Source organism: Amblyomma mixtum, chromosome 6, assembly GCF_055824585.1.
Source record: "Amblyomma mixtum isolate Tamu chromosome 6, ASM5582458v1, whole genome shotgun sequence".
NCBI lineage: Eukaryota > Metazoa > Arthropoda > Arachnida > Ixodida > Ixodidae > Amblyomma > Amblyomma mixtum.
This window is the reverse complement of record NC_143017.1, coordinates 82,271,438-82,293,940: the sequence shown is the minus strand read 5'-3', so window position 1 is coordinate 82,293,940 and position 22,503 is coordinate 82,271,438. Positions and strand designations below refer to the sequence as shown.

Here is a 22,503-nt window from a genome sequence, read left to right as displayed (position 1 = left end):
CACCGCCAGCGGTGACGACACACGACCAATGGAGCGAGGTGGCAAGAGAGAAAGCGAACGCGTTCCAAAGCGAACTCTTTCGTGGATTCGGCCCCTGGACAGTGGGAGGGGAGGACCGAGCCGTTTCTAGCTCGGGAATTTTGGCGTGCAATTGAGCATTTTGTGCCCGGAGAGTCTCGGGCTCACGGCGGAGGTCCTCGACGTCTGATTTAAGCGGCGGAGGAGGATGGCCTGACACTCTCTAGATTTTGACGTGCGCTTCACCGCCCTCGAAAATGCCCTTGTTAAATTAAAGACGCAGATGCAAAATTTAGGTCAAATTCAAGACAGCCTGCACGGCCGCCATGTGAGCCAACATTAGAACGGGGCTAGAGTCAAGCCCCCGGCTTCTCCGCCAAATCGACCCCCCAAAGACGCGAATCGTCCATCAGTATTGAACCAACCCAGTGATCTAACCGATCTCCCGGAACCGCTCCTGCTGCAAGTGACGGAACCTGTGCCGGCTCTCCAAACAAATCTCACTTAAAATCAACATGGCGGCGTCCCCTCCCATCCAACCCCCTAGAGGCCGCCGCCCCCCGCAAAAACTGCAATCTCTTTCCTTTGTGCACTGGAACTGTCGGGGTTTCAAAGAAAGACCAAACGCGCCCACTTAAGGGCTTACATTGACAACCTGGAACACCCCGCCACAGTCCTTGCGTCGCAAGAAACCGGGGATGCGGTTAAGCTCGTGGGCTAAAACATTTTTCAGCGAGACACGTTCACCTGTATCGTAGTCTATAAGGGCTACACAGCGCAGGAGGAGTCCATAAGGGCTACACAGCGCAGGAGGCCGATCTCGACCTAAATCTGGAATATTCTTAGGTGATGATCTCTGTCCTCCCCCTGAGGCGAATAGATAGCCCCGCACACATAATATCTACTGCCTCCCGAAACTGAAAAAAACATCACTTTTTCTAACATCTTTAGCGCAGCGCAATGGATTGTGGGTCGCGACCCTCTCACGATTTTAACGCTCCCTGTATACCATGTCGGGCTATCGCAAGGAACCGCCACGTGGTCGTAAGTTGGCGGAACTTATACCTATACGCTCAGAATCACTCTTGTAACCGACCCGGTACGCCCAATACGTCCAGAGAATTCAGTCACTCGAGACACGTGCCCCAGCCTTACCTTCAGGAAACACATCCCACACGCAGAGTGGACCAACCGCGAGGACACCCTAGGTAGCGACCACTGCTTACTGAACACTGTCATTTACACTCGACCGTTACATCACCCCCTTGCACAAACCAAGCTTCCCGACTGGAATCTTTTCCGCCATATCCTCCCAGTAACTTCTCTCTTGGAACAAGACCCCTCCACTCGGGCTCACAGACTCGTGCAAACATTCCGTTCACACGAAAAGCAGATACAGCTTATGGAGAGTGCATCGGACATGAATAACCACCTGATGCACCCCTGGGAAGCTCCCCGCAGCCTCTCACATAGCGGTCGTCGCCAGGCGCGCGCGGAAGCGTTGGCGCGATACTATGGTAACCAAGAACACCTGTATAACGTGGACGTTGCCGGCCCACACCACGGGGGGTGGTACACGGCCACAGTCGTACACAGCACAAACACAGTTAACGGGCTCACTTTCAAAGCCTACAGCGCAACACATGCGGAGGAGATTGCCATTGCTCTGGCTCTCACGAATCCCAAGTCAAAACACATCATCACCGACCCGCGAGGGGCCTGTCGGAACTACGAGTTGGGCTGGGCTCCTCCGCTTGCCTGGCGCATACTGCAATCTAACTGCCGATAAGTAGCTCCAACTCCGCGCAACCTGATTTGGGCCCCCGGTCACCAGAGACACCAGGAAAATGAACAAGCCGATCAGGCCGCCCGCGCACTCTCTCCCAGGGCTATCCCCCAGTCCTTGCAAGCTTGCTCCCAATCGGACAATCTGGCCCTTGCATTAAAGCACATAACCGATTGCTACAAGGAGGAGCGCCGGCGCTACCCGTCTCCTTGTAAAGGACTGGATCGCGCTGACGAGCGCCTCCTCATCAAAATTCTGTGCAACAATGTACTGCCCGGCGGTGCTTAAGCATTTCAACACATCAATTTGATGGTGCGTGCCAGCTCTGTGGGGACGTTGCTGATACCTTGCACATGGTTTGGTCGTGCCAATCGAACCCATCTATCTCCCCCCTAACCCCAGCAGAGAGGACTTGGAGGCGGCCCTGCTTGGATGTCAAGACCTCAAGACTCAAAATACCTAGGTTCAACAAACGCAGGTAGCGTTGCTTGCCAATGACGCCCCGGAATAGGGGCTCCACCTAGTATTGTGAAGGGAAGGGGCCAATAGGGCAATCCCGCACTGACCTCTCTGTATAACTATTTAATGGATGATAAATGTTCTTCGCCACCACCACCAGTCCTCGCCACCGGGAGGACTGGGCTGCCACGACTTACAGTCCCATCAAGCCTTAGTCGGGAACGCCCGGGCGGCGGCCGCCGCAACTGGGGTCCAAACCTCCACTTAGTGCTTGTAAGGACCGGTTCCTTACGGGCTGATCCAAACATACCTCCTGCCCCTTCATAATAAATGTTTTCATCACCACCACCACCAGGCGTTCTTACGCTCTCGTTACTCCTTTACACGGGTGGGGGTAAAGCTTGTGTTTGTCTTGACATAGTCTAGTTAATTCCCTGAAAGTCTAGGCCGGCGCGGCCTCCGCTTCTTCTGAGGAGGGGGATGAGGTTGCCCGGTTGGAGAGCGCGCGGGCGGCTGCGTCTGCCGCCTCGTTTCCTTCTAGTCCCGAGTGGGCCGGAGCTCAGACTAAGAAGCGCACCTCATGCTTTCCGACATCAAGATCTAAAACGTACTTTGAAGAAATTACACAAGAACTGATGCAGTTATCGTAGTACATTATTCCACCAGTCAAATATAACCGCGGCTCTTTCGTCGCCGCCCTCCCTAGCGAAGGCGGCCAGTGGGAATGAAGGTCATTTTAATGCGTGTAATGTGGATTAATGCAGATAAAGGTCACTTTAAGCAATTTTAATGCGCTTGATGCGGAGTAATGGAGATTAGATTCACTCAATGCAGTGGCTCTATTACAGATCGCACAGCAGCGCCCTTTGCGGCTCGGCACGTAAGCCAGGCTAATCAAATCAGAGCTCGTTGATCCCACCAGCTGGGAAACTGCCTATAAGGTCCATGTACTGGAATCCGGCGGTCTTACTGTTCCAAAATTTTGAGGTTAACAGACTGTCACGGCACCCGCGGCATTCAGAAAAAAAAAAATCCGGTGTAGTCTGTGCTGCTCCTATATTACCGCACTGCAGGATTGCATTCGTGCTGTTCAATGTTTTGGTCATATATATGCACAAAAAACAGCACAAGAAAAGTTGCCACTAAAGATATCGTTATCCACTGTTTTCGTTTCGCCACTTGTAAGCACCCACGTGACGACAGAGGCGTCACGCGTGCCACTTGTCTACTTAGATTCCTCGCCTCTTCTCGGAGTCTTAGCGCGAGCATTTGCTTTTTTTTTTCATTTACTTTCCAATAGTGCCACGCGTTGCAGATGTGATCCATCTGGCGGAAGCAAGGAACGAAGGCGCTAGCGTTTCCACGAGCATATTTACAAAGATTTTATGTACGCGTCGAGTCAGTCAAACATACAAAAACTGTTGCACACGGATAAAACAAACGCGGACACTACAAGCACATGTGAGGGCATACAAGAGCGCGTGCGAAGGGGGTTCCGATTGCGTGCTCGAACGCAACAGAGAATCCATCACAAAGAAAAGGCAGAGGAAAGGCACTGCATGTTCCAAACGAATAAATAGCTGCGTTCTTCTGAAAGAGTCTGTCTGTGGTCATCTCATGAGGATAGTACCCGTTCATAAGCGCATAAATATTATGCCTTGTGCGGAGAATTTTCTTATAACTACCTGCATTCCTCATTGTGCATCGCTGCGTGCAAAATTCGCGCAGTTTTTAGCAACGCTGTTGTTTACGTAGAACTATTTGCAATCTAACCATTACATGAGCAAGTGCTCTTTGCATAAGCTTCTACTATCTCCATGCAAGTTGAAAGAGGGTGTTGGTTAATACATTGCTGCAGCAACAGTCGCGGCGGACGTCGTTGCTGCTACGCGCTTTCTCTCTCTTTTTTTTTTCACGACTGCTTCGACTCCCTTCTGCCTGTATCCAAGCCAGGCGATACTCCCGTGCACATTCCTCTTCCTTCGGCCTCACCAGCGCCATCTGCTCGTATCCCGAAAAATGCCTCACGGCGCATTGTTTCTAGCACCCATAGTGACACCTAAAAGGCGTGGTTTCGAGACCCACTAAAACCCATACCTTCCCACGTGATGTGTACGGACGGACAGACAAAAATGATTGACAAAGAGAGGTGAAAATGTAGCCTCTAAATGCATTCCTGCGTTAAAACTGCTCAGCGCTGCTCAAAACACATGTATAGAGCAATAAAAATCGCAGAACGCCACCGATAGCTGATAGCTCAGCTCATAGGTGGCACGACCGTCTGTTTAAAGGACGCTCAGCTTATAGTAAGTAACGGCCGCAGCGTGTGTGCAGTCAGGAGCGAGTATAGTCGCCACACCTTGCCGGGCGGATCTGCGCGGGAAGTTGTGTCAGCTGTTTAGTGAGTGCCTTTGACTCAGCTTTACACTACCAGGCGACGTGAGCAGTGGTCGCAGGGCTCCTAAGGTGACTGCACATTTCTTCGCTTCGGCTGTTATGGAAAAAAAAATGGCTGAGGCTTAACTTGGTTAAGCCTGGAGAATGCGAAGCATCATCGTGTCGCGTAATTTGGAGGCGCACAACCACACCGACGGCGCGAGGTGGGCCCCCGTTTCTCCACTGTCGTGACGTCATCGTGTCACGTGGTGTGACGTCATTTATCACGTGATTTGGAGGCGCACAGCGACAGCGCGAGGTGGGCCAACACCACCTAGGGTGGGCCCCCGTTTCTCCACTGCCGTGACGTCATCGTGTCACGTGGTGTGGCATCATCGTGTCACGTGATTTGGAGGCGCACAACCACAGCGACGGCGCCAGGTGGGCCCCGTTTCTCTACTGTCGTGACGTTATCGTGTCACGTGGTGTGACGTAATGGATCACGTGATTTGGAGGCGCATAACCACGGTGAAGGGCTGAAGTGGTAGCTAAAGTAGTATGCTTCGCATAAAAATTGATCCGCAGACCCGGGAACAGGGCATGGCGGGAACCATCCATTTCCAATATTGGGCCGATTACTAGCTGTGCTTCTGGGGGTTCAAAAGGTGACCGCGGGTGAGCCGCGCCGCACCGGCGGCAGCTGCTATGCGGTTGTGAGCAGAAAGTTACTTCTGTCGTTATTATCACACCAACCAGAAACTCAGTACGAATCAGCGAACCTGTAGCGGGACTGATTTTTGCCATGATCTTGCAGCGCTTATGATTTAGAACAAAATTTGGCAAGCTTTTCTAACGCTGGTGCCAAGGGATCCGCCATGGGGAAAGTATTGTCCTGGCGCAGACGGCGCGTCAGTGGCAGTGTTGCCGTTTGCTCGCTTGAATTTTCCCGCTCTCTACACAAAATTGTTCATTTCTTCCACATAAAATGCATTTGGAACAGATAATAATGTCAGTGTCAGGACAGGAATGCATTAAAAGTAAATAAATTCAGAGCCGATACATAGAGGCTAGTGTTGCGATATGTGCAAAGGGCGATGATGTCCCACCAAAGTGAATGAAAACACGCACGAAACAACTCACAAGGCCTGTTTAAATATATATATATGAAAAAGTCACCAGAAATTGAAAAACATAACAAGATTTAATTCACGACGTTTCGGCTGGCCCTCCAGCCGAAACGTCGTGAAATAAATCCTGTTATTTGTTCCAATTTCTGGTGACTATCTGATACTGATTAATCAGCTGCCAAGAAATCAATCAATATATGGTTTATTTGGTTTACTGGAGTTCAACGTTCCAAAGCAGCTCAGGCTATGAGGGACGGCGTAGTGAAGGGCTCCGGAGATTTCGACCACCTGGGCTTCTTTAACGTGCACTGACATCGCACAGTACACTGGCCTCTAGAATTTCGCCTCCATCAAAGTTCGGCCACCGCGGACGGGATCGAACCCGCGTCTTTCGGGCCAGCAGTCGAGCGCTGTGACCACTTAGCCACCGCGGCGGGTCAATCAATCAGTCAGTCAATAGAATCATATTTTATTGTTAAATTTAACACAGTGCAAAATGGCATTAATGAAACTTACGGCACCCTCACCTCTCTTCCGAGGTCAGGGGCCTACGAAATTAAACAAAGCAACACTGACCCCTTTCTGCATGCCACATTTGTGCCTTACCTTCCCCCCCCCCCCCCCCCCCCCCGGGTCTGCTCACCTTGTGGTCCCGCGAACGCCGCATTCTCTTTTTATCTTTTTCTTTTTTTCTTTTTAATTTTACCATGTAAGCTTACATTTTTTACATTCCTTCCGATACTTCCGCTCAACCAAGCGTGGGTGCATTATTGCTGGGTGCGAAAAAAAAGCACGGCTTTAAAGGTTTTCTTTTCCAATGTCACTTTTTTTTTTCTTCGGAGGTTTCTTCCCTGCTCTAAGGGTCAGATTTTTTTCTTCTTTTTTCTTCTTTTTCTTTTTTTCCCTGCCCTCGTGGCCAGGAGAAGAAAAAGTTCTCACATTTTTCTACGAAAGTTGGTGCACGGCCACGCACCTGTCGAGCACCTCCGAGCTGCACACGCCTGTCAATAAGCGTGCTTAACAAAGCAGAGGCCGCATGTGGACGTTGTATATTCTTTCTGCTCCTCGCACTCTCTTTTTTTTTACGTGTGATTCGCACTGCCTCTAATAATTTTTTATGTGTATTTTTCTGCTATGTGCTTTGTGTTTCCCACTTACCTGTTCTGTACCCACCGCTATAAAAGGGGATGCATTAACAAAGTAAAAACACTCCTGAAGAAGACCGGTCTTCCGATCGAACCGTTGAGTCGAATAAATATGTTTCTAGTAATATATATATATATATATATATATATATATATATATATATATATATATATATATATATATATATATATATATATATATTGGGAGACAAATTTTTTGCGCCTAAATAGTGTATTTAGTATTTTAAATAGTATAGTTTGGCTTCAAGAAAGATAATCTGTTAGTTTTCTAGAGCAAAATGTGTGCTGTTAATTTTTGGCAGGGTTGAGGAAAATTCCGGACAGTGTCATTTGATTGAAACAGCAAGATGCACACCACGCTTGAAATTCGGGGAAAAAATTTGATTATGCTACTGATGGCAAAACCAGCATAAAAAATGGTAGACACGTCACCTCGCTCACTATTTCGCGAAATATTATTCTCTGCGTTCACTATATGGCATAAAAAAAAAACTGTGTTGTTTGCGACGTGGTGGATGCCAATTCACCTGAAACAAAGAAATGCTTTCTAGGTGCTGCACACACTCACAAAAGGCAACGAGTTCGCTTCATACACAGTTGTGTATAAATCACCCGAAAGTGCTTAAAAGCAAATATTCATATTATTACTGCTAAAATTAGCAAAACTTGGTAGCGCCTGACAGGGCCGCGGACCGCTTATGTGTTTCGTGTCACTTCCAGCAACCAGTAATGGCTGTCGATTTTGTTTTTCGACATCGGAAATGTACTTCCTTTACTCACTATTTTTGACGCAGCTGCTCGTATGTTGGTCGAGCTGTTTCGCACGAAGCAGTTCATTATGCTTCACCCGTCTCTAGTGTAGTCTTTCTCAAGCCACACGAAATTTCTGCACAATTTGGCATGACACCTCTCTTCAGACATGTATGTCACGGCCGAAATTAACGAGAAAAAAAAGCACCACAAATAACTTTTGCGCGAGCACACACTGGAAAGAGCAAAGTCTCGGTCAGAAACAAAACATTGCTCTTTTGTCTCAATGACAACCATGAGTAACCGATCGTAGTCCTAGGGGTCCCGTCGTTGCTCTTCGAGTGTCTTTCAGTCAGTGTTCGAAGAGCAAAAATACGCTTTCTTTTATTGGAATACCAAAAACTTTGCCCTCTCCCATAAAATAATACTGAAATTTCAGAAGACCACCTCGGAGACATAACCGACAAACTTCAACTGAATATGCTGACTTGATTCCTGAAATATGACAGTGCGTATTTTTTTCTCCTTTTCCTTGAGCCCTCATTCTGCAGAAAAGCGTCGTTTAGTTTTTTGAAATAAACTTATTACCTTGCCTATATAGGGGCATTCGAGTGCATTGGCTGTCAGGACTATTTTCGGATTCAAGTCGACGTTGATAAAGTATTACTTACCTCTGGAGGCAATGTGCAGCTGTGAGTATCCATCGCTTTCCAATAATCGTGCCACCGCACTCATGCTGTCCGTTTATTCGAAGTGAGACCTGCAATATAAACGAAGCGTTGGTGAAACAAGCTAAACATAATTTAATATCGCCAAAACACGCTGCATTGCAATTACGACGCTGCCACTGACGTCCTCATGTCCAACAATTTCCAATACAAAATTTTAAAAAGTTAAGATACTTTTACGGTAATACTGAAGGTAATGGTCCATTCTTCTGATATGTCGCGAGATTTTTCGTTTAAAGCGTTTCCATCGATAGTATAGAACAGTTAAAGGTGCACTGAAGAGGATTCTGAACATGTCTTTTTGCCGCGGGAACTAGATCCACACGTTCCTAGCATTCTTAGAAACAGTGACTTATTGCCCTGTGTGGCCGATTTACCCAATTAAAACGACTTACCGTCCGGCTCCCGCCTTTCTTTTTGAATTCTGCCTCGTACGGTGGGCGGAGTCGACCAACGCGTGGAGCGCCTTTCACCCAGTCCCGTGGAGGCTTTGCTTTCGCTTTATTTTGTTTTTTAGGTTTCCATGAATAAATAGTTTCATTCGCAGATCATACAGCCGCAAAAAAAAAGCCCGAAGAAATAAAAATACGCGCGGACTATTTGCTGCTACGGACTACTACGTATTACTCCGCCGATGGCAGAGCGGCAAGCCGCCACGGGACTGGGTGAAAGGCACTCCACGCGTTGGTCGACTCCGCCCACCGTACGAGGCAGAATTAAAAAAAAAAAAGGCGGGAGCCGGACGTTAATTCGATTTAATTGGGGAAATCGGCCACACAGGGAAGTAAATCGCAGTTTCTAAGAAAGCTCGGAACGTGTAGATCGAGTTCCCGCGGCAAAAATACAAGTTCAGATTCCTCTTCAGTGCACCTTTAAGACTTCCATAGAAAACGAAGGGGGAACGCTTTTGATGATAGCAAAAACGTTAATAGGATAAAAATTGCAAGACTGCCGTAGCGTCACCAGCGGATATATTGCTTGTTATAGTGAATTCTTCAATTGTATAAAAAAAATGTCATAAAAGGTTTTCCGCTCAATAATGCTTTTATTCAGAATTGTTGGGTATGCGCTGACATAACGTCAAACAGTTATCGTCCTTGGAATGAATGTGAAATTTGTAGCGAGTGGATAATTTCAGCGATAAACAGCTACACCGAAAATATTTTTCACGTCGTTTACGCTATAGCCTTCTGCCCCTGTCATCACTGACGGCTGCAAATAAAAGTTTTTACTCTCTCTCTCACGTTGGTCAATATTGACATTGCCTACTAAATAGTTGGTTGGTTTAGGGGGGTTTAATGTCTCAAAGCAACTCAGGCTATGAGAGAATCCGTGATGAAGGGTTCCGGAAATTTCGACCACCTGGGGTTCTTTAACGTGCACTGACATCGCACAGTACAAAGGCCCCTAGAATTTCACCTCTATGGAAATTCGACCGCCACGGCCGGTATAGAACCCGCGTCTTTCGGGTCAGCAGCCGAGCATCATAACCACTGAGCCACCGCAGCGGCACCAACTAAATAGGGTCGATACAAGCTGAAAAGTGATGATAGCCCGCGAATACTTCCGAGTGTAAAATTTAATATTATTGGCAACCATTGAAAGTTTTTCTTTTCCTTAGACATTCATTTTTACGATTCAGGGATATTTTTCTTTATTTGCTGATAGCTCCCAAATCTTTGTGAGAGTCACGAAGGGCGACTGTTGAAGGCCTAGGTTTTTAAGCTGTTCGGAGCAAATTGGCCGCATCCTAACATCATAAAAACTTTTTTTTGCCTCCTTTGAACAAAAGAATATCCGATGGAACACTGTACGAACACTGTAAATCGAAACAGGAGTGTAAAGTACACAAGCTGAATGTTCAATTGCAGTCTCTTTATCGAATAGGAAATCATAACTGGTTTTTAATGACGTAAAGTTCGGCTGATTAGAGGCCAAAGCAGCATAGTCGGAGACTTAGTTTTCTCGGTCATGTAAGGATTCTTTATAGAGGTGGAGACACCAAGTTCGACATAGTGTTCTTGCTTTGGAATGATGGGCATGGCATTAGTGAACCTGTATCACCACATGGAATCTGGACCCCTCCGCTCAATAAATGATTGAGCGGAGGAGCGGAGCATTTGAATTTTTTTCTCCTGTAGATTAAGTTTCGGTTTCAGTAGTCCAACGATGGTTGCGAAGTTTCAAGTACGTGTGAGATTACCTGATGCGTACACAAGCTGCAGTACATCAGCTGCTATATAATTTTAATCAATTCTAATCTTTACGCAAGCTGCTACCGAAGCTCGAATGATAGCGTGAGCACAAAAATCTATTATATATTGCAGTTTTTTTGCGGTTCACGAGATCTCATACCTACTTTTGACATCTAAACTACCGCTCGGGCTACTGCAATCGAAACCTAGACAATATGTGAGAAGAAATCTAATTATAAATTATTTACGGAGGGTATACGAATTTCACGCGATGATCAATGTCTACTAATGCATTATGCATCATTCCAAAACAAAAATATACAAGAAAAGTTCTCTGGGTGTACCTTTTTAGCGAGAACTTGTACGTTTCTGTATATATAAACACAATTTAGTGTATATAGGAGTGAATATATATATATATATATATATATATATATATATATATATATATATATATATATATGTCCTCGAGCGCCCTTTTTATCTATGATTTTTTTAGTGGGGGGGGTGCGGGGTGAGGGGCAGTTTATGCTGCACAATCGCTGGGATAAGTTTTCAACATTAGAGAGAGAGATAGAAAGGAAGAGGGAAGGCAGTGATGTTAACCAGAAGGGTATTTTGGTTGGCTACCCTGCACAGGGGAAGAGGGATGAGGTTATTGAAAAGGCAAAGAGAGAGGGGTGTGAGGAGCACTGTTACAACTGGTCATTTTGAACACTAAAAATACGGAATACTTAGGGTTGGCAACGGAAACAAACTCTGTCTTCGAAACATTTCAAGGACTAGCTGTTAATTGCGAAGATTTTAACCGGGGTTTCAACCTCTTTTATTTGTTGACCTCCAGAACTCGAACACCACGTTTAAAATCTTCCTTCCATTGCTAGCCGCATTAAGTTACTTCCCTTTGCACTGGGAACATGCCTCCGTTGCCAAGACTAAGCCTTCCTTAAATTTAGTCAAAATCAACCCAGGACTTGGACAGCAAACCTGCTTTTAAAAAACGGAGTGTGCTAGAAGGCAGCTTACTTCGTCCTTACTCCCGTATAGTCTAATTTTCATTTGGAGTGTAAGGATGACTTTAACACAGGCAACTTGCGGTGAAGTTTGCCACGTGGATCCCGGCGCCGCAGCACACAACCTCTTCATAGAAGCAAGCATTTTATTGGGAACCCACACTGTTCTTCCCCGCCACCTGTCAGCACTTATATAGCCATCAGCAGGCCGCCGCGGTGGCTCAGTGGTTATGGCGTTCAGCTGCTGACCCGAAAGACGCAGGTTCGATCCTGGCCGCGGTGGTCGAATTTCGATGGAGGCGAAATTCTAGAGGCCCGTGTACCATGCGATGTCGGTGCACGTTAAAGAACCCCATTTGGACGATATTTAAGCAGCGCGTCACTACAGCATCCCTCATAGTCTCAGTCGCTTTGGGACGTTAAACCCCATAAATCTTATAGGCATCAGCTTCCGCACTCTACCGAAACCGTAAGTGGCGCACGAAGGCTAATTAGGCTACGTCCAGAGCGCCTAAACAAGGAATGTTACATGCGTAAGCAAACCTTTGATCATTCAGAATGTGGTCTCGCATTTGGCCTGATGCAAGAGGCTGACGGCAGGCGTTTTTAGGCCGGCAATGGACAGAGCTCTGGCTGTCTGGGCACTTAAGATTGCTTATTGGCGATTTTCACGAAACCGACGTCACGCTACGGCGGCGCCGTCAACTAATCGGGTAAGGATCGGCGCAGAACCACGCCGTTTGCTCCGTTGCATAAATGGTTCGCCGACACATTAAGACGTTGTTGTCAGAGTTATGATGCAAAAATTTATCTTAGCGGAACTGCTGCGTGGATGTCTGCATAGGTTCACTGTTCAAGGTTCACTGCGCGAGTTTTCTCGTGCCAGCAACACAGAAAGAAAGAGCCTGAGGACAGGAAGTTCACACGCTGTATTGTGGAGAAACAGAGACGCTGCGCCTGCATTTCTAAAGCGATTATTTGCGTAGATCTACGTAAATACCAGGGACCAATAGTCAGCAACCATCGCTGAGCACAACCGGCTAACGGATGGACTAGCAGCTTTTGTTTTGCATGCACAGAATTTAAATAACTTTATTATAATCGAGCATTAAATGTACACGCAAAATTAGTAAATAAGGGGGAGGTCCAAAAGCCGACAGGTGCACTTGCAAGCCTTATTAAAGCGTGCGTGTGTGGCGATTTGCTATCAACAGAGTGGAGTAACGGGAGGTGATATAATGATTTACTTGAACTCCATTCCGTTATACAACTGAACCTCGTTATAGCGAAGTTGAAGGGTCCCGGGGATTACTTCGTTATAGCAGTAGTTTCGTTAAAGCCGTAGCTTCGTTATAGCCCGTGTTGACCGAGCTTCCAATGGGAATCGTCATTCCTTCCTTACATCCATTATTTCTGTACAAACCGTTTCGTTGTAGAGAGGTTCGACAGTAATTGTTTTTGCACTTCGTTATTGACACATGTCCTTGCTGTGACTAGAAACATTGTCACAGGTGGACAAATGGTGCAACAACCAGCCGTATAGAATTAGCGAAAATATTGTACCACAGTAACCTAACATTCATTACGTGCATTCCTTCCGCTGCTTACGAACAAACTGAGAGAGCAAGGCGCGGGGAAGGCGATCTGATATTGTCAATGTTTTCGCTTTCCCCCTAAACACAAAATTAAATTTATGTATTCATATCTAAAGTAGTGCGTTTCCATTAAAATTTATGTCTAAGAGAAAACGCAAACTCATGCGACAGTGAGAACGTTTCAAACTTAATTGCTGCGCAAGCCACGTGGCAGTAACTAAGCCTTGCTTAACTAAATCCCTAAATGGGAAAATTTTGGCCTCTTGTTCTGGCATTCTATCATTTTGCAAATTTCCATCGCAGAGGTTACTGATTTTAAATTTTCTCCGAAGTGCGCGTCCACCATCCACCTAACAGCATTCACGCCAACCGTTTTCACACGCCAGTTAGCGATTTCTTATTTGCCTTCCGTTTAGTCCTTTTGCTCCGTCGATCAACGAAAAACTGCCTCACACGAGGTCCTCAAAATCAACTAACAAATGCGAGTTTTGTTGGAAAATTTTAAAACAAATTAATTCCACATATAGTCCATCTCAATAGTTCCTTACAGTTCTTCACCGGTTTCGATCACTGCACCGGCGACGTTCTGACGCTGTAGAATGCAGCGCCAGTAGAAAATGAGCATATGAGATAGCGTACGATAAAAATAAAAAAAAATAGCATGCTTCGCAGTGTACAAGTGCAAAAGGCTATTTAAAATCGAGCATTCCGTACGTTCCCGTTACGTACGCTATTTTCCGATTTTAGCTTACGTGGCTCTTACGTTTCCAAAATGGCGGCTTCTTTAGAAGCAGCACCTTCCGCTTCGGACTGGATTCGTTGTTGTTACTTCCGTTTTCAGTGCGTTGACAGGCCTTGAATGGGCACCTGGCTTTCGCTAACTCATCTTGCCTATGAGCGCTAAAGTTGCTTTTTTTTTTTTCGACTGATGATTCTGCCTCGTCTAGTCTTGAAGAGGAGCGTAGGTTTGTTGACAAAAATAGCTCCCGTTCTAACAGCCAGATGACATCATTTGGCAAAGCTTATCGTTTCCTCTCCGTTTGCACACGCAGAACTAAATGCACGGATGTTACAAGTGACGCAAAGCCCCGCGAAATGCTTGCGTTTAGTGTACATATGCTTGCATACGCTTACGTTACGTAAATGGCGTTGATCTATACTGTTTTATAACTATATCTATGTACGCCTAGAGTAGACGACACGCATATGAGGAGGGGGGGGGGGGGGGGGGGGGAACACGTTTAACGCCCTCTCCTGATTGTCTGAGGAGGTTTTTATCTTCCATAGCTCGGCAAGGAACTCATGAGATGTAGCATAGGCTGCGACCAGAAGCAATCCTCGGTAGCGGCGATTTATTAGTCAAACTGAGGCGCACCCTCTAGGTAGTGAAAAGCATAATTTCATAAGTTGGGGAAACGCTTGACATCTCTCCTTGTCGGATCTAATATGTTCACAGACTACGCAATGCGCGTATGAGGCTTCGTTTTTAGTTTTATTTAGACATAGGCATTGATCCAGCACTTAGACTTACTTCCTCAATACCAGGATACGGGCCTTCATAGGCAGTCCACTTATAAGAATATCTTTTTGATTTTGTTTTAAGCGAACGAGACTCGTCTGTACATGCGTAAGAATCTCTAGCAAATAAAGACACTTTGTAAAAAAAAACGTAGTCCGCTGGTCTAGCCCAGTGCAGCAAGGCTCGATAAGAAAAGAGTGGCGTTTAGTGAGCGCATAGACGAAAAATGCTACCACATGCAGACTTGATTCGAACTCTTTTTAAGGCGCGCCGCTAACTTTTTTATGCAAGCGACAAAGTTGCTAAACACAAACGCCAACGGTCCTGTGAAGAATGCGAACCTAACGCCACCGCCTCATTTCGAAACAAAAGCAGCAAAACTCATGTTTCGCTTTTGGCAGCAACTAAAGCCTCCCTGACAGTCTAACAGAGATTGATAGTCTAAAAGATGAGTGACATCGTATAAAATGAACAACCGCAACAGAGTCGATGGAATTAAGCCGACGGGTACTCACGATCCAGGGAAACTCGCCGTCGTAGGCGTCCCGTCCACCGACGATGCGACTGCGGCGCACCAGCTGCCGGCCGCAGCGGCAGCTCCTCCGGAACGCTGCGACAAGCCGACCAAAACGAACCGGTGAAGAAGGTGTGGGCCCCCGCGGTAGCCCGAAACCGCGCGCGTGCTCGCCCAACCTGCCTCGCCTCCCATCCACCCCCTTCTGGGCCAGCGGCCTGATCGCACCGGTGGCACACTTTACGAATGTCACTCGCCCTCCCGCGGCGTGCCCTGCGCGTGCGGCACGACGAAGCTCTCACGCGTCGTGTTTTCCTCCAGCGATAGGTTTGACTGCGCCCGGCCGACTACTGTATCGCTTACGAGATGCACTCCGCCTCCGAGCTGCTCGGTGTATAATCGTTCGGTAATCAGCTCGCCGACGCCTCCGACTTTTAAAACGCGCACGCAACAAGACTGAGGAGAAAGAGAGAGGGTAAGTGCTCGGTTACTTATTCGGCGGCGACGCCGCCGCTGTGTGTTGCTTGCCGCCTGTTCGTGTTACGGCATGTTGTTTGGCTAATGCGGTTCCGTTCTCGTTTCACTGTGCTCTGCGTGGCGGCAGTCCCAAAATGCGAAAGCGTCTAGACCGGTCCCTTTCGGAGATGTGGAAAACAGGAAAACGACACTAGCGACGGCAAGGCGCAAAGAACTTTGCTCGCGTATACTTTTATTCAAGTCCCTGCTTGTGCCGTTCCAACTCCTTGACATTGCCCTTGATCTCACAACGAAAGTTCAATGACCAGATGGAAATATGTGGACAAAACTTAGCATACTCCATGAAGCTCAATTTCTTAATGAGTGAGAAAGAGGGGGGGGGGGGGGGTTCAAAAGGCATGCAAAAAATTCTTAATATTAGCCCGCTAGCAATCGTTGTCCACTCACGACAGTCAAGGAGACGGCAGCTTATGTAGCAGCTAATCGCTTATCTTTGTTAAGGGTTAAAAACTACATGAACCTGGTTTGCTTACTCCCTTCAAGAGCGCTGACTGCTCTGCTTCCCCCAGATGTGTCGAGATATAAAACTGTCCCTGCTAAAGACTCCCATCTATTGGCTTTGAGCAAAAGGAAAAAGACACACGAAGAGCACGCCGATCACTCACCTGCGTCAGCAACGGTCGTCCAGACCAACAGGTACGCTGCGATCAAAACCACAGACCAGGTACGGAGGCTCTCTTTCCACATGCCTCAACGCGCAGCCCCCCCAAAAAATTAAGGCGGACGACTTCAGGAATTAAGCGGCTGTTTACAATGACTTCAAAGGAAAGCGAACTCAGACAGTTTCACGTTTCAAAAGAAGCATTACACACACTGGGGATCGGCGCGGGCGCACAAGCTCGCGGCGGCCCTACAGCGCTCCCAGCCGCACGCCGTCGAAGGCCGATCAACGCTGCGGCCGCCGAGAGAAAGTGCGTCGCGCGCACAGATCGCGTCGCGGGGGAAAACGTAGCGTTTATAACGCGCCCTCGGAGCGCCGGGGCGGATGAGAATGTGGGTTAACGGGAGCGATCCTCGCTTCACTTAACAGCCGACGACGACGACGGTTCGCCCTCGATTTGGACCCTCCCTTCGCGTGGGCTGTGCACCGCGGAACTGTTCGCGCGGCGAACAGCGCGTGTAGGTTGCATAGGGGGGCCCGGTAGTGCAGCAAATGCAATGCAGCTAGGTTCACTTGTTGTAGCACTCTGGGTGCCCGATAGTGGAAGGACACGCAGACTGGGCCACGGTCAAGGGCATGCGTTCAAGGTGTCGGAGGGCTGCACTTTAGGTTCAAGGCTTGTTGCGGTGCACAATGCGAAGGTCCATCTCCACACAAATGCAGTATGGAATTAACCATCCCGTCGCAGAAACCCACTCCTGCTTTTTGTATTGAGTTTATTTACGCTATGCTGGAAAAAAAGTAATTAATCCTTAGAGTTGAACCTCTCACTCGATGCAGTGTAAACATATCTCTTAGTTTCCGAGTAAAATTAGGATTTAGCCTATTCTTGCATCAAAAACAGATTTCTTAAAATTCGGGGTAAACTGGATTACTATCCAAAAATGAGCCCCCTGAAGAACATTCAATTATCCACTGCACGAAGCTGCAGGCCCAGCACAAAAATGTGCGGACATCTTGGTTTTGTTATGTAGCAATGTTTTCTGTTAGCCCTGTTAAGCCTCTTTCAACGCATGTTAATGACGACGGAGCTTGATTCGAGGATAAGTTCGAAAATGAGAATCGAGAGTCCATAACACGGGTGCTGACCGTATCTTATTAGACCATCAAGCGCTAACTATGTTAGCGACATACTTCTGCAAGGCTATTGTGCGTTTAAGACAGATACTGTGGCGTTGAAGGATGTTTTCGCATTGTACGAAGACACGCCGGTCATGCGAAAACGTGGAGATGCTGTGCAAGTGATGTTCATGTACGGAAGAAATGAGAAAAAAAGAAACAGATGATTTCTTTTTTAAGTCCACCTTTACATTTCATAGTGATTATGGAAATAATGATCAAAAAGGCAACATTTTATTTACAACACAAAAATGAGCTCTTATCTTAAACCCTGTTTTGGTTCATAAAGTTAACCCTTAAAGACTTATAAACAACGAAACTTTTGTTGAAAAATCCAAAGTGTACCTGAATTTAAATTCAGGAAATATCAAAAGATTTTTACCCACTGAATTCAGGAATAAATAAAATGAGAAAACGAAGGGCCCCAAGCATAAAGCAAGTTAGGCGCGGGAGTGCTTCAAGCGTATAGTTTCGCTGAAATAGTTAACGGTGGAGCTGCTGGAAAACTTAGCTATCACGAGATTACTACGCCTTCAAGTGAGATTAATGGCCTGTTCAAGATGCTCGGCAAACAAAGGAAACTTTGTTTTCCTCTGATAGTTTTATTCTTTTACGCACTCCATGCACCGTTTCCTCTGCCGAGGCACAGACAACTGACTCTCTAGCTTTTCTTGTCCTTTCGGCCGACCTAACCCTCTGACAGCTACAACGCCGGGTTCAGTGCAGCACAGTTAATTATGCCTCGATGTGATGCATCGTTGTCATCTTTTTTTTTGTTAATTAGTGGGATCCCCTGATCTCTCATTTACGGGAACCAGCCACTGGGGGTGTTTCCTCGTTAGTGACAAAACAGATGTTATCCTCAAAGAAGTAAAGCCAGGATCGATAAGGCATTGAAACAAAGAAAAAAAAACGTGGAAATAAAAGCATCAAGGTCCTTTAAATGAGAACATAACAGTGGCGCAAGTAGTCCGGCACTACATCTAGTGCTGACATAGCTTACAGTACCATATTCTAAAGCATGAGAAAAACGTGCGCAACCCTTCTTTCAAAAGAATTGGAAAGAACACAGAACTTGAATTTATAAATAGGATAGGACTAGGAAAACGCACGGTCCTGTCAACTGCCTCCAACTGGGAATATAGCCGGTTGCAAATGAAGGACGAAACAGCAAATGTCCCTCAAATGAGATTCAGCCAATAGCGTCGACCGATTTTCATCAGATCGTGTAAATCCGTTAATCCCTTTCAGTTAATCTCTTTCACGCAAATACGGTGCCTCTTGGGAACCCTGCACTGAGGGATTAGAAGAGGGGTGGTAAAGGAAATAGAGAGGTTTAAAAGCCTCCTTTGAGGTGCCTACATCTGCTGCTTCGTTCTTCACTTCTATCTGACGCTGGTACTGGCTGCGGATGTAGCTCCCTGGCTGGACAAAATTCAGTACACACTGTGAAATTAGCGTGCATCCGGCGGCTACTGGCTTCAAGCGTTGCACATATTGAAGCACGCAGAAAACATGTTTTTCGTATCTAACGAAGTGCTTGTACGGTCAAGTGGTCGCTCCTGCAAAAATCTTGCCCTGTACAGTGGCTTACAGAGTAGGCAGTGAAAATCACTGCTCACCAGTGGCGCAGGGGAATTAAAATCATTGGGGCAGAAATGCGCACTGCAAACTGTCATAGTCTTGGCCACAGGCTTTTCAGTTCGAGCATTGGCTGTGCTGCAAATTGAAAACAATGCGAAAAAAGGAGGGGACATTTAAGTTCCGCTTTGAGGGCATGACGCGATAACGCATTGGGGTAATTCCCATATATGCGGAACAAGTCATTCTCTATATCATACATTCATAGATCCCTGGGAGTCCTCATACTCTTCCTAGCGCAGCAGTGGCTAAGAGATGCGCCCCTGCCCTGGGATGACAGGCGCTTATAGCGGTGTGCTTTGTGTGCCCTAATGTTGCTCTTCACGAGCAACCAATCATTAATTTAAACTGCCACCTGCCACAGTGGGCAGTTCGCTCCAAGACCTACTGAACTACAGACCTGCACATTTGGCGGGGTCCTATGGAGCAGCGTGCGCCAACTTTCGTTAGCTTATTGGCCGTTGAGGGCGCTCGGTTGACCTGTTCGTCTGCTGTCATCATCATCATCGTTTGCTAATTTGCGCAAGATATTTAATACATTTCTTTCGTCTTCTTCAGCTATCTTAACATCAACAATAAAAATATCCACAATAACGACTTTTTTCGCTCTGGATGAGTATAAAAAACGTCTTTCTTTTTATCCGCTTTCTTTTCGTCAGCACCACCGTGCCTAGCATAGATAAATGGATGTTAATGATTACGTGGACAAACGACGAAACTGCCTTCTTTGAAATAAAATGATAGAGGAGGTCATCTTGTTCAACAGGTATAATGTAGCGCCACGCTTCCCGTAGGTGTCTTTCCCTAGCGGCAAAAGGCATGAACTAGAACATGCGCGCTGGAGCAGTGCCAAATGTGCAGGTCTGTAGTTCAGTAGGTCTTGGTTCGCTCACTATCCGGTGGGCAGGTTGTGATGACGGCGCAAGGTCACGTGACCTGGGTGGCCAACCTGCCTCCTGGGTTGCTCCCTTGGCGTCACCTGCCAGTCATGCTCGTGATGTTGCACACACGGTGATATTCGGCTTTGCCTAGCTGAGTGAAGCTAACGCTTCAAATATGAAGACGGTCACAATGAAAGGCAGAAGCACCAGGACAGTTATTGCGCAAGTGCTGTCTTTTATTTGTTTCTTCGTAGTCCCCAGTTGATTTCACTGTTCTGAAATTTCGTGATTAGTAACCGACCAGCCTACATCGAGATTTTAATGAACTTGACTAGAGTGTACTACACTCTAACTCGACTATCCACTTCACGACCTCAGAGGAAACGCACGCAGGTATATCTCAGCTTTGAACGCTCAGGTTGAGCACTGCGTTTTCTGCACATAATATGTGTTTTAGACGCGGAAACGGATATTATATCAACCTGTTGCCGTGGCTGTGTGCAAAACGTAACCCAGAACGCAAGATTACGCCAAAAGCGCTTCGCCACAAGCCAGCAAACAACTTGGGCTGGAGACGCCGGACGAAGCCGAGCTCCCTCCCCCCGCTATTCCGGGACACAGGTCCGGCTTTTTTTTTTTTTTCGATGAAATTCGCGCGATAAAAACGAAGCGGCGACGCTCCGCCACGTATCCCTCGCGCGATAGCAAATGAGATCAACTGAGATCAACTAGTAAATGCAACTGAGCGATGAGGTCTTTGAGAACGGCGACGCTGACGCTGCGATTAAAATCACGAAAATGTTAATTTCAAGATCACTGCACTAATTTTAGAACGCGTGCTTAAGTGTCTATAAAGATTTACGTTTACGGATGCAACCAGTCGCGTACCTTTGGATGTGCGCTCAGCCGCGAATAACGGCGGCGTGGTTTTCTTCGACCCTTTTCGCTGCAGGGAGAAAACATAGGCATATCGGTCAAAGATGTGTTCGCTTAAAACAGCGACATTTCATACTTGATGAAGCGTTTACGTTCACGATAATAACATTTCCGTGCCAAGATCAATGCGTAGCTTGTCGGGCGTGACCGCCATGTTGGCGGCGGCAGACGTGAGCAGTCAAACCGGAAAAGCGGGCTTTCCGCGCTGCCATTGGCCGCTTCAGCCGCCGCTTCCGGTCTCGCTGATGACGCGCGTCATCAGGCGGCTCCAGATGGGCGGCGGCCGCTTTTCGCGACGCCGGGCATCGAGTGCGCGTGGTCGGGCTAAAATCGTCGACTTGCCGCCGTAAAAACACTCCATGTATTCCGGCTGCTCCGGAGGTGGCCGCTTGGCGGTATAAAGGCCATGGCGGAATGGGTTACAGGAAGATTTCTGCCAACCGAAAACTCTCATTCACAGACGCGTTTTCACTTCCTGATATGCTTATTGATGGGGTCAGCGCGAAGGAAGATGAGTGAGTCACCCTACACTATATCCTTCATCGAAAAGGTGAGGGGCATGGGCATTTAGTCGCGTAAACCTGAAGCCCCCGCAGTCACAACCCGCTTTTGAGATAAGGTGTAAAAGGAAGGTGTCAAAAGGTTACATGACGCATTCTCTTGACCGCACCCCTGCTCTATTGTGTCCGTTCAACAACATCCTTCTCATTGAGATAAAGAGACATCTCAGAATTCCTTTTTTCAACAAGAATGCGGCACTGCCGTCTGCCAACGAGGGTTTTCGGTTGAAAAATTGTAGAGGGCGCTCGATATTCTGCAAGTTGGCAATGGCGTTCGCAGATACATTGCAAAACACAATCCCAACTGCCGCTTTTCTCATATTGCCTACTTGTAGCGCAGTTATCTCTAGCGTGGCGCTGTTAATGACACCTTCCTCTTCCAACATTTCCCCGCAGGGAATAGCGCCCCCTCCCACTCTAGTTTCCAACTGCTTATACTCAAGTATTGTGAACGAGACTCCCCTACGGGTGCCGAAACGTCGTTTGTTTGTGTGTTGTTTTTCCTTTTAGTTGGCGTCCACTTTTAAGTTTTGATATGAGTGCACTCAAATCATGCATATTTCTGAGAAACGCCTCAATTCTCTGACGTTAATAATATAAAGCACAATGCGGCGTAGGCGGTTGTCTTCATAGCCGGTCGTAATGCATTTCGTTTCTGTAACCTAAAGAAATTATATCCCAACAGAAGTTGATTGTCTGCTCGCTATTCATCAACAAGATTAGCATAATTGGAAAAGTCTATGCGCAAGCTTTTTCCGTTCATGCAATCACTCCTCGTTCGTGCCTGCTCAGGCAAAATGCGAATCTTTGGGCTTGGAGATGTTCGTGCACTGCTGGAAATTGGCCGCCTCGCAAAAGCAGTGGCCCTAGAAGAACAATACTTTTCTTTGCAACGCGATTAATTTGAAGCCCGGCAGCTACA

At 47.0% G+C, this 22,503-nt stretch overlaps 1 protein-coding gene across 1 annotated transcript in view; it reads right to left on the bottom strand.

Moving 5' to 3' along the window:
• Positions 1-16,669, bottom strand: part of LOC149339565 (serine protease 33-like) — a 51,535-nt gene extending 34,866 nt beyond the window's left edge. The window contains exons 1-3 of the mRNA XM_089548282.1: positions 16,389-16,669; positions 15,248-15,342; positions 8,354-8,442 (exon numbers count right to left, since the gene is read on the bottom strand). Coding sequence (XP_089404408.1) covers positions 8,354-8,442; positions 15,248-15,342; positions 16,389-16,470 — 266 coding nt within the window. The 5' untranslated portion in view covers positions 16,471-16,669. The remainder of the gene's footprint in view (positions 1-8,353; positions 8,443-15,247; positions 15,343-16,388) is intronic.
• Between the last annotated feature and the right edge of the window lie 5,834 nt (positions 16,670-22,503).